At 35.2% G+C, this 18,112-nt stretch overlaps 1 protein-coding gene across 1 annotated transcript in view; it reads right to left on the bottom strand.

The window, feature by feature from the left end:
• The window catches only part of FAP (fibroblast activation protein alpha), a 38,192-nt gene that overhangs the window by 4,147 nt on the left and 15,933 nt on the right, over positions 1–18,112 (bottom strand). The window contains exons 12-23 of the mRNA XM_079311591.1: positions 17,608–17,652; positions 16,416–16,520; positions 16,241–16,311; positions 15,614–15,667; positions 15,158–15,282; positions 13,913–13,960; positions 11,163–11,261; positions 10,377–10,446; positions 8,991–9,185; positions 6,629–6,683; positions 4,163–4,262; positions 1,133–1,197 (exon numbers count right to left, since the gene is read on the bottom strand). Coding sequence (XP_079167717.1) covers positions 1,133–1,197; positions 4,163–4,262; positions 6,629–6,683; positions 8,991–9,185; positions 10,377–10,446; positions 11,163–11,261; positions 13,913–13,960; positions 15,158–15,282; positions 15,614–15,667; positions 16,241–16,311; positions 16,416–16,520; positions 17,608–17,652 — 1,032 coding nt within the window. The remainder of the gene's footprint in view (positions 1–1,132; positions 1,198–4,162; positions 4,263–6,628; positions 6,684–8,990; positions 9,186–10,376; positions 10,447–11,162; positions 11,262–13,912; positions 13,961–15,157; positions 15,283–15,613; positions 15,668–16,240; positions 16,312–16,415; positions 16,521–17,607; positions 17,653–18,112) is intronic.

Raw genomic sequence — 18,112 nt, 5'->3', positions numbered from 1 at the left:
AGACTGGATATGAGGAAAAATTTCTTCATGGAAAGGGTTGTCAGGCATTGGAACAAGCTGCTCAGGGCAATGGTTGAGTCACCATCTGGGAAGGTATTTAAAAGATGTGTAGATGTGGCATTTGGGGACATGGTTTAGTGGTGCACTTGGCAGTGCAAGGTTAATGGCTGGACCTAATGATCTCAGGAGTCTAAATGATTCTGTGCAACTGTGATCTGTGACTTTGGCTTCAAGACAGGAATACCTATAAATAAATACTGCTTTTTTCTTACATCATTTGCATATGTTCTGAAAAGCACTAGTGGGAGAAAAAATATTAATCTGTGCCATACTGATGATGTCTGTCCTTAAAAGATTCCCTGTGCAAGCTTGGCTTGCAGCAGGTAGCTTTCTGTGCTGTTACAAATGTCTCTACACTGTCAGAAACAGATTTGATATTTAGTGTCTGTTCTAAGGACCAATTCATACAAAGAATAGCATGTCATTCTGAGAATGCTCTAATTCCTGCCTACCCAGACAGCTCTACCAGGGCTGTTAGGTATGGAGTACTTCTGTTCTTTGAGTTGGGGTGGAAATATGTACGGAGAACACAGTTCAAATCTTTAACAGGAGAGTTTCCACTAAGTTCTTTGGATGTTAATTCAGGCCTCTTTGTATCCAGAGCTGGCGTGTGTGCTGCTAGAGGAAACCACACTTCCTGTCAATGTGAAGAAAAGAATGGCAACCTGTTCTAGGTTGCTATTGCAACCTGTTCTAGGAAGCTGCTCTGATCATTGAGTATGCTTATGATTTTACTATCAGAGAGCTAAATTTACAAGAAGCAGTTTGCATATCACAGGTAACAGTACCAATCAAAACCTTATCAACATCAATATTTTAATCCCTTGATTAATCTGGAAGAACAGCCTGACTTGTCCAAGTAAGAAAATAAAGACTTTTATTTAGTATTTTTGGGGTTTATAAATACAAACCCACAGTTAATTATGTAGATAAGAATTTCATGGCAGTAGTTTTGCTACAAAAGGACTGTATCATGAAAGCTGGTGGGCCACTTTCTTTCTTCACAGCTCCACTTATTCATGGAAGTGTGATTCAAATTTAAGGCAGATCACCAGAGAAACAGAATTCTCACCTTATAGTGCTCAAGATTATCAGACTTTATAGGAAGACCCATAAATCGTTCTGTGTAGATCGATGCTGAAATTAAAGAAGAAAAAAAGCCACAGATAAAGAAAGTGCAGATATTTTGTAGCTTCAGTGACACACAGGAAATTAAACGGAAATTAAATTATGTTTAACTGTGTCTGTTCTTGGTTTCCTCATAACACACCAAATATAATCATATTTTAAAAATCAACTATGAAGGCTAATTATTTATTGTTCTCCAAACCATCTTCGCAGAAATAGTGGTTTTATGCTCATCTAGGTTTTGTGGATAAAGATAATTAACTGATGCTGCTCTATGCTGTTGTGTTGAACTCCTGAAGTCATCTGAATATGGCAATGAAACAATAAAGGTGCATGGTGAAAAGATGACACAGAATAATTCTGACATCTGAAAAGAGGTGCTGACAATTTGTATGTGCATTAACAGTAAATATTGATATGCATGTTGTTCTTTTCCTATTGGATGTATATATTCAGTAATTACAGGGATCCAGAAAGGATGCAGGCATGAACTGGAAAGGTGGCCCATTGCTTTTCAGGACTCTGTTAAATTCCTTTTTCTAACTACAACAAAAACTGGTAACAGATTTGACAAAATAAATGTGAATAACTGAACAGTATTCATCACCAAGAAATCAGCAGAAAAATCTCTTTTTGAGCTGCCTTGGTATTTGTACTTTAGCTAGGAGCTGTTATGAAAATTTATGGAAAACTGACACAGCAGCTGCTGCTACCAGAAGATGACTTTCTTTATGACCTTGCCTTGAAAGAGTAACTGACACATATTGAGCAGTCAAGCTGCAGTATTAAAAGGATTTAATTTATTTAAGGGAGTCAAGGCTTTCTGGCAAAGAAGAGCTATCATCTTTCCCTCTCAAAAGATAGGTGATGGCCACTGTAATCATTAAGGTATTGGGATTGTCTATCTTGTCCAGTTTGAAACAGTGCATTAAAAAAAAATTGTTAAACAATAGAAATGAGAATCCTCTCTGGAAAAAAAAATGAATCAATATATTCTTGTTCCCATAGTTTGTGTCATTAACATGTGCTACCACTGAGAGCTAAAGATGTCTCCCAGATCAGCCAAATAAGGCTTCTGAAGATAATTTGTAATGTAAGTACCAAATAAATTTAAGTAGCCTGTCTTTTATCAAAATCCTTTATCATTCCATGAGAACAGAAAATGTGCAATATCTGTTGTCAACACAGTGTCAAACAACCATATTGGGCTTAACTTTTCAATAAAATAGACTCTTTCTGAATGGCAGGCATTTCTACAGTATTCTGAGCCAATTTTTCCACTCTCTTCTACCAATATAGCTACAACAAGTCCACAGAGGTCAACAGAATTGCATTATAATAACTAAGTGGAAGATTCAGCTTGTCAATTATAGAGGAAGGAAAAGCAGATAAATTTAAATAAATTTTAATAAAACAGTCACAGATATAATGCTTTGAACTATACATTGTCCCTGAATGGAATCTTCCTTTCCATCTTATAATTTTTAGCTGTTATTAACTCTGACTCAAATGGAGGGGGAACTTCTGACAAAACATTATGGTCCAGAATCCCATCTGTGCATCTAAAAGAGGGTTGGACAGAATTTAGAAGCTCTAGGGGCCAGTATATCCTCTGACATACTGATACTACTCAGAGACTCAAGGACATAACATCCTGCAGTTTTGCCCATAACACAGCTCACCCTAATGTTAACATGATCTGTTTGCTAAAACTTATGACTCATGACCTCCTTGTTTCCTTCCTTCCTTAGTGAAGGTACATTTCTCTGTTTGGATTTCACAATGTGTTTTCAGCAAGATTCTTTAATTGCCACCTGAAAATTCAGCTGATGTAAAGATCACAATGGTGCAGGTCTAATCTGCTTGAACTTAAAAGCTTCATTTGAATTGTGATGCTGGGACAAATTTTTATAACCCTTTTTTCATTAAGGGACTTTTGCAAAAGCAGTGCTTAATGCCTGCATCCTGGAAATAATTTTATGATCATGAGTAAAAATGTCTTTAAAAAATCTTGATGCCAGTAAAACATGAAGACTATGCTTCCTGTGTCATACAAATATTTTCCCCTTTGTTTGCAAAACACCATAAATACAAGGAATGTCTGTGCTAGCAGTCAGGGAAGGAATCTTTCCCATTTAACCAAAAATTTTTCTCATAACCAAGACTTCTTAGAAAACGACCATATGCTAAGTAAATGTGTTCAAAGTGCTACATTTTACTCATTGAAAATATTCATGCCATGATTTTTTTTTTTACACTAAGGTTCCTTAACACCATGCCAAAAGCTTAACAGGTCGGCAAGTATGAGTATGTTCCTGCGTTATTCACACACAGGAAGGCCTTGGGAATGTACTCCCAGTGTTATTTCTTCACAACAGTTTGGAGCCTAAATCCATAAACATGAATAAAAACATGTATTGTAACACAACAATACAGGAGGTGGGGCTGAGAAACATTTAAAGGGAAAAGTATTTAATTAAAAAAAAATCTGACACAATAGTCCTTCTCCTTTCCATTGCTTTTTGGAAACAACTTTGCAGTCATCAGAAATCCTGATACCTGACACGGGTCATCTGTGGTGTCAGAAGTTGAAGTGTACTATGACTGTGTTACTGGCAGATAAATCAGTTGATCTGTTTCTGAATTCAGTGATAATGTTTTAGCAGAATTTGTAGGCAGATCACTCCTTAATAGCAGTTTACTGAGAGGGCTTTATACACTTACTGTTACAGAAGTGCATATGGAATTATCCAGACATACCTTCTTTGTGACAAAGTCAGTTCCAAACTGCCAGTTGCTCTCAGTTATTTTCAGCAAGAAAAACATTAAACTTAAGGTCTTAAAAGTTTTAAATCTAGGTAATTTAAATGTCTTTATGTTTCAAATTGCCAATCTCCTGCAATGATTTAATTTAAGAAGTCATTAAATGCTACATCTTGCTTTCCAAGTCAGTATTTATGACAAGTTTCCATACCGTAATATTCCCAGCTGGAAACAGGAGCCACAGCCATTCCACATTTAAATACTCCACTGCCAGATCCAAGTGCCAAGGAAGTTACATAGCCACCATAGGACTAGGAGGAAAATACAGACAGCTTAAAATTACTGAAGTATCATTCTGTTCTCTGAATCAAAATCCTATAAATTAATTCCAAATTGATTAATTTGCTTTGAATGCATGGAGGACAAAGTAACTAAAGGTTGAGCTTTTTTAAAAATTAATTCATTGATATCAAATGGATCTGATGCAATTTCTTGTGAAAGACATTGGACAATTTTATCAAATCACTTCTCTTTTTGCTACTTCTACAATGTTTACCACATGATACTGCTTTTATTACTACTTACAATCACAGAGAAATTTAATTTGGTAGATTTCAGAGTAATCTAATGCAACCTATAGCTCAAAACAGGGCTAACTTCAGATGTAAATAATAGCAATCACAGTCACATCCAAAGTACACATCCTCTCCACTCAATCTGCTTCAACACTGATCAGTGTTGTCATATTTTTTTTCCTAAAACCAAATAGAAACTTTCCTTCTGGCAGCTTGTTTTCAATGCCTCTCATCTTTTCAAGGTGCACCTCCAAGAAGAGTTAGAGGCTTTTTCCCTTCCTTCACAAACCACCTATTTTTTTTCTGAAAATTAGCATATTGAACCAACTCAATCATCAGTACTAATACACTCATCTAACTCAGGATGCAGCAATTCCTCCCTACTATCTGCCACTGCTCCTACTATTTTCTGGTTTGATTTCTCAGACTGGTGCCCAGAAAGGAAGAATAAATTCGTGGCTTTAAGAAGGGTAAAGCAGTAAGTAAGCCTGGATATAAGAATAGATCTGTGAAACTGGGGCTAGTTGCTGAGACAGGAAAATAATGTAAATAAAAAGCTCTCCACAGTATGTGGAAATGAGGTTGAAAAAACTCACATATAGTCTTTGCAAAATAATAGGTTTCTGTTTACTTTGGAATGGAGGAAGGGATAAAAATATGGTGTGTCATGAACAATTCTGAAGATTACTTCAGCATCATATGAAAGACTAGGGGATGTAAGTAGAATTATTATTATTTTTTTTAAATACATAAGTTGTTAGTCCATCCTCTTGACTTTTCAGCTTGAAATGATAGTGAGGGATATAGTAGTAGAAACAGTAATCTATAGAATTTTTCCAATTCATCTGATTTTCTCATTTGGTCTTTCAAAAAATTAGTCCACAAGGCTAAAAAGTAAGGGATTAGGATTGGGCAGATAAATATATTCACTGTAACAGGCCAAGAGATAGAGAGTTCACAACCCAAATTACTTTAGTGCTTATTTAAGAGCTTTTACCATCTTGAAGAGTTTGGTGAGTCTGAAAGCAAGGGTTCATGCACACTCACCAAGCTGCAGCCTATAAATAAGGAAATACCTTTCAACTCCTTTAAATCTTACAGACCAGGAAATGGTATAATAAATTGGAAATAATTGGAAAAGAAGACTGATAGGTTTGGTAGTAGTCCCTTGATTTAAATATTATATCCATGACTGGAATACAATGTGTCCAAGCTCATAGCTGGTTCTGGAAACACTGTGGTGAAATAAAATATGATGTGATTTAAAAAAGAAAATATTTTCATGAGGCCTTAAATTACCTAATGTCACTTTGGAATTATTCACTTCTAAGTGTCTGTGTTACTTAATTTCACCATATGGTACCCATTTTATTCTGGTGTTAGAGTAGTAACTGTACCAAAGTAACTTAAATACTGGTTGGTAGAAGCTTCATAGAAAAAGATTTTAGCAACTCTGCTCATGTGCTGCCTAGGATCAGGCAATACATCTGGCTATTTAAGGTTCTGGAAGCATTACAAAGAGAAATGCATTAAAAAAGCAAAGATGAAAAATAGACTGGCTAATAATTTGGAATAGCTCCTGTACTGTCCAATTTTTCCACATCTTAGGGAATCTGTCAGTGTTAGAAACCCCTCAGACCCAGACTTGTCCCTGATGACCACTGCAAAGCCAGCCAAGTACAGAGTGATTCAGGATGATGCAGGGGTCACATTTTCTCATGAGAGATAGTCATAGGATTTTTCTCACTATTTTAATCTCAGATCAGAAAGGAAAATACTTGAATTTTGACACCATGCCAGTAAGTCCTTAAGTTAAAAGTAAAGCCAATTCAAATGTCTTGATTTGGCTTAACTTCCAGTCCAAACAGTGTATTAGATATGAGCTTTTCAAAATTCCCTCTTGAGCTGCCAAAGATTAATTTCTGGGAGCTTGAACTGTTACAATTGCATGTATATAAGTACCTGCAGGAACCATTCCCTTTGTAATATCATCACACATTTGCGGAAGAAATTTTATATATATTTAAGAAAGAAACAGGAATAATAATAAAAATATACTGCTGGATTATTTAAAGATAGATATAAAAACTCTGATCACTTACCCAGCCCCATATTGCTACTCGTTTCTCATCAATAAAGCCCATTTCTATAAATTTTCTGTGGAAAATAAAACCACAGTAATAAATGCATTATTGCAAAAAAATTGCCAGTACCACATGAAAATTAGAAAGAAATAGTTTTTCTTTCACTTTTTTCTAAATATCCCACCAATTTGAGCAAACTGACAACCAACATAGCATGCCTGATTTCTACAAAGCATCAATTATTCAATCAATAGGTGTTAAAAGGGAAGAGGAAGAGTTTTTCCTGAAAGAATAAAAAATGCTGAAATTAATACTTTCATCATAACAATTTTTGTTCCAGTGGATAATTTTCATTGCTTTAGTGCCAGAGGTGCTGGATTTCCATTAACATTCAGACTTCATCGTGCAAGACACTCAACACAGTGATGTCACAGTGAGTTAATACTTTGATTTCTCAAGAGGAGATAAGGGATTCCCTGGAGAAATAAACTTTTGTTTTATGTGCCTGTAAAGTAAAAAGCTCTTATGGCTATTTTAATAAAAAATAATAATGAAGGAATCATCTACTAATGTTACAAGTAATAACCTTGAAATGTATAAAAGGTGCAAAACTTCTTATGCTCTCAAGAGTCAAACACGTTGAAGAGAAATATTAGGTCTCCTACAAATATCCTGCATCAGAAATTGGAGACTGTATTTTTTAAGATGTATTAGAAATAGCAAAGAAAAGAGGATGAGGCAAAAGACTACAAAGAATTGAGAGTGACATATAAACACAATAGGTTCAGAAACACATAATGACAAATAGTAGCCTTATTTCCTAGGACAAGCCCAAGCAATTGACAACACTCAACATGTAGAATAGTATCTGGGTGGGACAGAATTAGAAAAGCCAAAAAATTATTCATCTTTGTAATATTACTGTCTTAATCCTGGGGGCTCCACCTACAGTAAAAGCCCTCCAAGAACTTCCCACTGGAGTATCGAGGCTCTCTAAAAATCATGCATCTTAATCCATGTGTTAGATCAGGAAGATGGAATGCTCTACATTTAACTGAATAAAAATTTAGTCTAGGTGTTGACAGAAAACTGGGAAGTGTGAAGTGTGAGGTCATTTTTTCATGGCCTGTCTCAGCAGATTTTGCAACTGCAGAATCAGTTTAGGTTCCCTCTGATATTCTATGTCTGAGTGACTATTCAGAATAATATAGAAGCATTCTTGTGATGTTTTGAAGTATACCACTCCTCCTAAAAGTTTCAAGATGATAGAAAACAAAATAATAGAATAATAGAAAAACTTGACATGATATACAGCTATTCTGTTTAATTTGTCACTGAGAAGGATAATGGTGCATTTGTATTTATAACATTGAGGAGGGAATGAATTATCACAAAGCAGAAAGAGGAAGGAACAGATATCCTCCTCACACATACTTGTAAATATAGGCAGTGCTCTCAAACAAGCAGAGAAAGCTGTGAAAACCTGGGTTGCTACATCCAATTTCCAGCTAAAATACTTGGATATCTTAGATGAGTCTGGAGGAAATAGTGTTTGCTGTTGCACCTGGAAATCTATCCATAGTCTGATGGGCCAAATTCCACACCAAAGGCTAGGCTAAATTCCTGCCTTGCAGTCATCCCTGTGGGGTTCAAACTAACACTTCTTCAAATGTTCACTTTAGCAGTGCTACTGCATCTGTAAAATTAACAAGATAACTTTCTTTGCAATCCTCAGCTTTTGCTTCCTCCCAAAATCTCTGCATAAGGAATTGGTTGCCCTTGGAACACTTTTAAGTATTTTCCTGCAAAGTAGCAGCTGTTGGGGAACACTTATCAGGGGACCTCAGATAACTCTCTGTTGTTCTTATCTATCCTACAACAGCACAGAATGTAAGTTTGTGACTCATTGACCTGTAGAACATTTGTGTCAGATTCAGTTTCGGTACAAACTTATTTGACCTTTAGCTAATCAGTGAGGTAAATCCCTATGGATCCCTGGTTAATCTCTCTGGTTACTGAAGTAGGCTTACCCTATAGGAAATAACTTCAGAAAAATGGATAATTGGCTTACCTCTCACCACTGACAATTGTATTTCTTTAGGCTTAGGATTGAATCCTCTTATGATTCTCTTATGCAATGCAAGTCATGAGGTCCAAATGTGGACTTAGTGGTATATGGACTTAATATACCAGACAAAACCTCACTATCAAGCAAACACTAGTATTTTATTTCTACAAGTGTTTTTGTTTTATATCCTGGAGACCTCAGGTCTTCAGAAGAAAGGCTGAGAATTCAATATTTCTTTTATCTTACTACTTCTTGGTATACAACACACAGGTATACAAATACAACAGCTACACAGGGAGATAATCTACTCACTTAACTGCTGAGATTTGGTCCTCAACTTCATAGACTCCAAGTCTTCGATATACTGCATGCAAAATCTTGTCACCTTGATAAGCTGTCCCTCTGCCATCCACCAGAGCAACAATAATTCCCTCTTTGCTTGCAAGATAGGTTATCCAACTAATGCTAAAGGTTTCCTTTACATTCTGACTGCAAGGTCCTCCATACCTGAGGATGAAAATTTACACATTTTCAACTCATATTTACAAATTTATAAATGGTTATCGGACACTGGACTATAACTATTGGTACTGATAACATTTTCTCCACATGTATTTTGCTGCATGACTGTGGTTCAGAGAGCTCAGTAGACAAACAGTTCTACTACTATTTACACGTAGTTATGAGATTTTGCTATCTAAAATCCATTTTAATAATTTAAGTCTTATTCCTAAGGCAAATAATTAGTTTCAGCTCAGACTAAGTGGTGCAGTATCAGCTTGTCCTAAGGGGAATACTTGAGGGAAGAGCCATCCCTCAGAGATTCAGTTCTTTGCTGTCTTCAAATCCCTTAGGTGTAACAGCCCTTTTTGGAGCTTTTCTCCTTTTTTTGCATTTGATTCCCACATGCAGTCAGAAAAAGAAAACAAGAAGAGGAATACAGCTCCTTACACTTTTTGGCTATCCCAGATGTTATTTACTTCAGAAAGGAATATCATGGGCTGTTGGAGCTTCGGGCAGAACTCCACATAGCTGAGCAATACAGAAACACTCTGCATGAGAATGGCCTAATGCAAATTACACATTTGACCTCAAGGACAGGACTCTTATACTCTAAACTTCAAACATACTTAGCATTCTTGGAGTTTTGGATCATCACTGGTTAATAAAAAAGTTCTCCTTTCTGCATTTTTTTTCTTTTTTTCACCACTGCAATTTTCATTGCCCTTTCTGCCTGCAATAAATTACATCAAATGCTCTTAATAAGCAAGTCCACATGGCTAAGTTTTCTCTTCTTCTTAAAAAATGAATCAGGCTCTTGCATTTTTTCATATTAGCAAAGCTGAAATCAATACTTTCAGACTATCTCATGATAAAAAGAAGCAGCTACAGAGCAAGGAGTAGTGCACATGATTTTAGCCTTTCTCTTCCTCTGAGACAGTAATCCTTACCATGCTAAGATTAACATTAAAATCCTTATTGATCTCCATTTTTATCCCAGAAATACATTGAAAAAACCACAACAAATGAAATAAAACGAAGTAGTTTTACTTTTGCTTTATAAAATGTTGTAAATGTCCCTGTTTTTGTTAAATTAGGAAAAGTGTGTTTTCTAACAAAAAAAACCAAACAAACCAACAAAACAAAACAAAAAACCACAAAACCCACAAACATTCAAAGAAAGTTAGAGTTACATACACCTGAATAAGCAGAGGGTACTTCTTGGATCTATCGAACTGTGGAGGTAGAAGCATTTTGTACCACAAAGCTAGAAAAGACAAATTAAAATTAGATTCTTAATGGTTGAAACAATTCCTCTAGGCATAACCCAGAGTCTGGTGTAACAAGGTATGAACATGAATCAGCACATAGTACACAACGCACGAACTGTGAATCACAGAACTGATGCAATTAACTGTTTATATTGAGCTGTTGAAGAAAAGCTTCGAAGAAACCCACATTTATTTAATTTAGCTATGCATTAAATAGTCACAAAAGTTTAGGTTCTTTGATTTTCCAGATGCCTAGAAAAGCGTAACTACCTTAAGATTATCAGATATTAGGTTTGGAAACTTCACACTGATTTATTACCATGGGATACTGTTGGTAAATTACTTCTAAAAAGAACAGTGCAAGCAAGTCAATGTAACGCACAACACATAAACAGCAGCTTACATTTCCCATTTTATTACCACCAGATTGTATTGTTTTTACACAATATTTAAACTCTTTACCAAAAGTATTAAAGATCTTTTAAAATCTTGCATTGTGAACAAATGTATTTTGACTGCTGTTTTACTGAGAGATACCCTGTGGCATAGACAAATTAACTGTTATTGGACAGGGCAGAACCAAACCTCTTCTTCCCAAGCTGACAGGCTAACAACTCTGTTCCATGGAAAGACAATATTAACTATAACAAAATTAAGGTAAAATATTAAAATAGTAAGAATAAAAAGTACAATAAAGATGTGCAATTCTTACTTATACCATCCACTTCAAGCTTATTAATTTCTTCTTTTGGCAGTCTGATCTCTTGCAAAGCAGACTGCAATTCCCAATTGTCTTCCAATACTCTGAGCTCTAAGTAAAAGAAATGCTGGAATTATTAACTGATTTATTGTTAATTTCTCTTCAGTAATTAAGATGCCTTTATTTTGTGTTATTAGAATAGAATGGAAATTGCGAATTTTACAAGCAGAGTAATGAAATCCACTCAGACACTTCTAATTGGGCTTGATCACATAGCTAAATGAAAGAAAAGCACTGGTATTTCAGTTCACAAATACTCGTTAGATTTTTATAGGATGTACATTTTGCAATGCAAATCATTTCACATGTTGCCTCTGAGTGTTAGAGTCCCGCATGTTAAGAAGGAACAGCTTTCTCCTGCAGATCCCTCATACCAGTTTTGTAAAATGGGGGAGCTAGAAATGCAAAATTCAGGGCATTGTGCAAAACACAGTCCTGTATCTCCTGTATCTCCTCTATTGCCTATCAGATGAACATCAGTTTAACTTCTGAGACCCTCGGGCAGTGTGGTCAAGCACACAGTCCTCAGGGAATAGCTTGTTTCTGGGTAATGCAGGAAATTCAATTTCTCAAGGGGTTATGGCAAAGCTTCACTTAACAACTGTGTGATATGCTCCTATACAAAGACACCAGACTTACTATCTCACTGTCCATATTACTGCTCACTTAGTAAACATTTTGTAAAATCTTTTTCTTTTTACAGTCTAAACAGTACTAGCATTTATTGTTTTACTTGCTGTAGACCAAATTTACAGTTACATAATTAAAGAAAATACAGTTTAAAATTTAATTAACTGATAGGACAGATTGCAGAACTGTATATTATGAATGTATTGGGTCTTGTTTATTTATGAGTTTTCCCATGAGAAGGAAGGGATGAAGAATATTGGAAACATAATGGAAATCTGTGACTTTTAGCTTCACTTTCAGGATGCAAGAACCCTTTAAAACTGCAGGAGATTTTTCTTTTTTCCTTTACCTTTCCTTCCTCCTTGTTTCTGGAAATGTTCAAAAAAGTACAAGAAGTATTCTTTTCTCAACATATATTGAGCTAGGTAGTGCTTAGGACATGCCAGAAATATAATATTAGAATTTGTTCTTTCAAAGCACTCTTGACAAGAATTGCAGATTCAAGTGGGTTTTTTTATGGCTGAAAGATCATCCTGCCTTTGGATGCTCATGCAAACTCAGTTGAACCCTTTTCAATCCTTCCCCTCAAAACTCCTGAAACCTCCTCCCCACTACCACAACTGAATTGTAGGCATCCTGGAAGGAACTTCCAAACTGATCTATGTCAGTTTAACTGTCTCCTACTAAAACTCATGGGTGATAAAGTTTCAAAATGCTGCCAACTGCAATGAAAATGGATTTACTAAAAATAGTTTTGCACCACAGAAGAGATTATGAAAGCAAGGAACTGAAGGAAAATTAATTCAAAAAAGGTAATGAAGAAGTCAAAGAGAAGCCTGAATTTGTTTTTATTCCTAGGAATAACAGTACAGAAGAGGGAGCCATGATGAAACCAGTGGTGAAAATCCATTAGAGGAAATTGTTCTCTGCTGCAGAGAGGTTAAGAAACACATAGCTGCACTTGGGCACTCAGCTGCATTTCAAGCAATGCACAGTATGATAAGATAGTAGGGGCCCTTTTTATAAAAGTAACAGTGAATCAGGAAAAACAGAGTTATAACAATGGATTAAATATAAAAAAAATAAATCCATGCATGCACTCTATTAAAACCTTTACATCTATTTAAACCTTCTGCAAAAGAAATACCAGAACACAGTGTTTTTATACCGTAAGTGCAATAGACATGTTAACCTATCTTCCATTTCCAAAAATTTTAAAGTGGTTATAAAATTAGGTGTACCAACTACACTACCATTGATTACTGGGGAAGGAAGGGACTGCTAAATCACTGAAGTTTATACAGAACCATGCTAGTTTTCATAACATTCCAAGAATTGAAGGCTTAAAGTTGGAGAAGAACTTTTAGGAAAAAACAATAAGGGACAGAGAGAGAAGATTCAGAATAATTAATAGTTTCATAGTTTGGAAGTTCCTGCTTTGCTTGGCTGCAAACAGTCATCATTAACAGGCTACTTAAGGGCTTTGGATGTTTCTTGCTGAAGATCACACTTTATATCAATAATTACACCTTGTCTGAAGCAGTTATTTGAACTAATCATCTGAAAGAGGTTCTGCTCTTCTCTGACATCTCTACTGATGGCTGAAGTCATTGATCCAAACTCTAACTAGTACAGTACAATAGGTCAAACTTTAGATAGTACACAATTTCTTTTGTATAAGGTAGTGTTGCCTCATGAAAAAGAAAGTCTTGTGCTCAGCCAAATGTGAAAAGGAATATTCTGGAAATCACAAAAATGATTTCTACAAAGTTTAACTCAAAATTTTATGGACAAAGAGTTGCCCATGTTCATTTAGTCGACAGTCTATGAACAGGGAAAACAGCAGGATGCTATAAAAATGCTGGACTCAGGAACTGAAACAAATGCATCGGTGTGTTCATTCATGTTTGGATTTTGCTAATGAATAAATCTAGAAAGGCACTATTTTAATACCAAAGAAGATGAAAGGCTTCTTGATCACAATCCTAAGTATTGTATTAGAAGACCTGTATCTGGATTAGAGGTAAAGGAGTATACCAATTGCTCAGAAATAGGCAGGATACTTGCGGTACCTCTATCACCACGGTTCTCAAAAAGAGTAGAAATGGGGATCCCGGGACCTGTTACAGGAATGATAAAAAGTCAGTTTGCAGTATGAAGCTGGAATTTGGTGATGCAGCGTGTATTACAATTAACATTGACAGGAGCTAAAGAGCTCAAAGTTGATACACAAATCTAAACATTTTCTGCTGTATAACTCACTAGTCCCTGCTGCAATAAGGTAATGTGTGTACAAAGACTTGTATATACACGGGCATTGCTTAGCAAACGTAATAGAAGCAACTTTAAACCACCTAATGCTTCCTCCCTAGAGATGAAGTGACATCTAGCTAATACCTGAGATGTGATTACGTAAGGTGAATGCAGAACTAACAATGTGAAACATTCTTCCGAGAACATGTCACATCGTATTTGTGAAGGTGAGTGCCTTTCACATGGTGACGACCTTACTGACTATTCTGTACAAGAATGATTGAAAGGTGTTGTTATTTGCTACATTTGGTTCTCTGCTCAACAGAAGTTCTAAGGAACTTTTCAGCTGATCAGTCAGTGCAGAATCACAAGAACAGTATACTTTATAAGAAGTATACAAAGGGAAAACCTTGGATACTTTTCCTCTTTGTTTAGATTGTGATGCCACTGTTTTTATTAATTACAGCAGTGCATGAAACCTCAGATCACTGAAATTACCTAATTTATTACAGAAGAGCTGACTTCATTTAATAGTTGTGTCTTGCAAGTGGATTCATTGATTACGTATCTTGAACTGAATTTTTCTTAGATCAGTTATTAAAAATGTTCTCAGGTGCTAAACAACCAATATTTATGGCTGACACAGGCCTTAATGTTTTCAATTGGGAAATACAGCAGTTTCTCACAGTTAATTTTGATCACCTAAGTTGGTAAAGAGTATATGTTTCTAAATCCTGCTCTGGTTGCTCCAAGAAAAAACATGGCTCTCATGAGCTGAATTAAAATCTCTTTTGTGACATGAAGGATATTCAAAAAATTTTTTTTTAATTGTCAAATCCCAAGCTTTTTGTTGAAAAAGTAAAATAATCCTGAATATATCTGTATTTACTGAAACATCTTCACAAAATTTTTGAACATGAGAAGTCTCTTTCTGGAAATCTTTCCTAGTTATTGTGAAATTTCTGTGAGTCGTACAAAAATTATTTGGGATAATCAGTATTAACTACAGTGTTATGAATTTTAAAGAACAACAGATTATACATCTGCTCGCATGCCATACATACCATAACAGATCAAGGCATAATACTTAGAACGTTCACTGAATCTTGCTGTATAATACTGACATCTCTCTTTCCTTAAATTGCAAGTAATGCATTGTTTTCTCATAGGTTTACTTCCAATGCTGATTCTAAGAGAAAAATCAAATAAAGCAATCATTATTTTGCTAAAATTAACTTCACATGTGTCTGTCTCATATTCTTAAACGCAGGCCCTGTACCTTCAGAACAGTTCTTTAAAAAATAAATGCTCGGGCTTTTTATCAATTTTTTTCCAAGAGTGTATTTAAATGTTAGATGTCATTTCTGCTCAATTGTTACATATAATCTGAGGTTAAAATTTGGTTAAAACAGACTGTGAAATTACACATTAAACATCTTGAAACTAAGTTGTTTTATTGACAAATCCAGAGACATCTTGCATTAACCTACTATCATTAAGATAATGTTGATAACACTTACTTGTAAATATTCCTTCTTCCTGGATAGCCTTCAAATTCATTGCTTGAATAGAAACTGCAAATTCATTTATATGTTAATAAATAATCCATAAAGTGATGACTTTTGAACGAGCATCAAGATGAAAAGCCGTCTTGGAAGTTAATTTAGACTTTTTGAGATTTCTGCATGTGAGGGAAGACTAGTTAAGCTTATCTACCTTTCATCTTAATAAATCTTTACTCAGTCTATGATTAGGTGACACATAAGCCATATAAATAGGAGTTCTACCTTAATTCTTATGGGCTAATCTCTCCAGTTAAGTAAGCAGTTTCTATCTATATAGTGAGCTGAATGAGAGACCATTAAAAGAGAAGTAACTGCAAATTGCGTGAGGGTTAACCACATGATTAAATTAAATGTTTTTAAATAAGCCTCTCTAAGATGGGTGATAAAAATAAATAGAAAATTGAGGGCAATTTGCAAAGAATCTTTCATAAGTAAATCATGTTTACAACCATTCATATCTGCATTCAGATAAAAAACAAATTACACCTAATTATAATCTAATGAGTTAACAAACGGTGTTCAAATGATTAAGTGTTGCTTTTACTGACAACACTCACAATGTTTTTTCATCATGACACTTACATTGCATCATTTGTTACTCTGAAAATGTATATTGCCTCCCATTCTCCACTTGTAACTTGGATTGCATTCTCCTGTGTAGCAAGACATTTAAGTTACTGAATATTGTAGAATTATTTCAGGATCAATGAAGAACAATGTAGAACTACTTCACTGTAGAACACTTTGCTTGACTTACCACAGAGCCATTGATGTAATGAATATGCTTATAACCATTTTTGTCACTAAAAATTTTGTAGTATGAACTGCTGTCTGATGTAAAATATGGTGCAGAAACAAAGAACTGAAACAATGGAAGAAAAACAGTAGATGAGACATAAAACTGTCCAAGCTGATTAGTAGATTATACTACACATACTAAAAGTAACAAGGCTATTTAATCAATTCACATGGGACAAGATACTTTGCACAAGTTTTTACCTGTGATATTCAACCTCCCTGTGATCATGTTACAATTTCTGTCATTTGAGATTTGTTAAGCTGATAATATAGATACCTTAAGAGCACCAGAAATGTGAGTTCTCTACTTGTAAGTGAAACAATTTGTATATTCTGAATGACCTTTCTTTAGTTATTTAAAAACTGGCAGAAATTATTTGTAACAAATAATTTTTTTTAATAAAGCTAATGTTTAATCCACTGGATGATATTCAGGCAGTGTGAAGTTAACACTCTTGAGACTGTTAACTTCACCTGCCTGAAAATAAATATAAGCAACACTACCTGTTCACTGTTGGACTATATGACTGTACATACTGATCTCATGCTCTTAAAATTTCCTCGTGGGCTTGTTCTTACAGCAAGTTTCCAAAGGTGTATGGTTGTCTAGGGTACTGGGCAGAGAAAAAATCTTTTGTTAAGAGGTAACTCCAGAGAAGTATCACCTGCCATTCCAAGTGGGGTATCTCACCTTGAAGGCTCCCCCTTGGCTGAAGATGTACAGCAGCTGGCACTAAAACTGTTCTGAGTGGACAGGTTTCATTCTTAAGATACTGTGATAGCCCAGTTTATCCCTTGCCCTAGTGTCACCACAGGAATTTTACATCTATTCTTAGGTTCTAGAATTCTTCTTCACTTAACTATAAATCCACCTCTTTTCATTACTTTCCTCCCTTCATTAATTTCTGTCTCGACCAACTTTCCTGTCTAGTCAGTTGGGCGGGACAGAAATAGGTTTTTAAATTTAGAAAGCAAGTAGCCAGATACCACGTCTAGCACAGCATTAAAAGTCTCAGTCCTACAGTGCAACAAGTCTAAGCAGCAGTGCTGTATGTCCCAGAAGGGTGCTTCATGTTTCAAAACACTGATGGAAGATGCAGGAAGCTGCAGCTTTTAACTGAATTCAAATAGAGTACAACAAGAACACCTACTCCGCCTGCCCATCCTGTTTGACTCTCTTCTATGTGCTGTTGATTCTGAAAAACAAAAGCAAATGTACACTCTTTAAGAAGATTGAGTTTATGGAGATTCAAAATCTTCAAATAAATAAGTAGCTGCCTGTAAAATTTGAAATTTGAAGAAGTTTAGAATATTTGCTATGAAGGTTCAGGGAGTTGGAGGTTGTCTGACTAAATAATATTGCTGTATTAAGGTCATTACATTAATTAAACTATTGTTTTTAACAGCTATCATCAGGCCTAAATGAAATTTAAAGCGATTATGCAACTTTTTCACTGAAAACAGGAATGAACAACTATTTAATTACATTAATTTTTTTGGCAAAAATCCAGGTAAAATAATATCAGAAATATTAATACTAAAAATTTGGTTTAGATTTTCAGCTGGTTTGTATTTTCTTTGATTTCAGAGCTGTGATGTTGATTTAGAGCAGTGGATAATGTGACTACTAGGCCTCCTGAGACTATGAATATTAAT

This window comes from Erithacus rubecula, assembly GCF_903797595.1.
Source record: "Erithacus rubecula genome assembly, chromosome: 8".
Classification (NCBI taxonomy): domain Eukaryota; kingdom Metazoa; phylum Chordata; class Aves; order Passeriformes; family Muscicapidae; genus Erithacus; species Erithacus rubecula.
The sequence above is the reverse complement of the archived record's forward strand: the minus strand, read 5'-3'. Positions and strand labels throughout refer to the sequence as shown.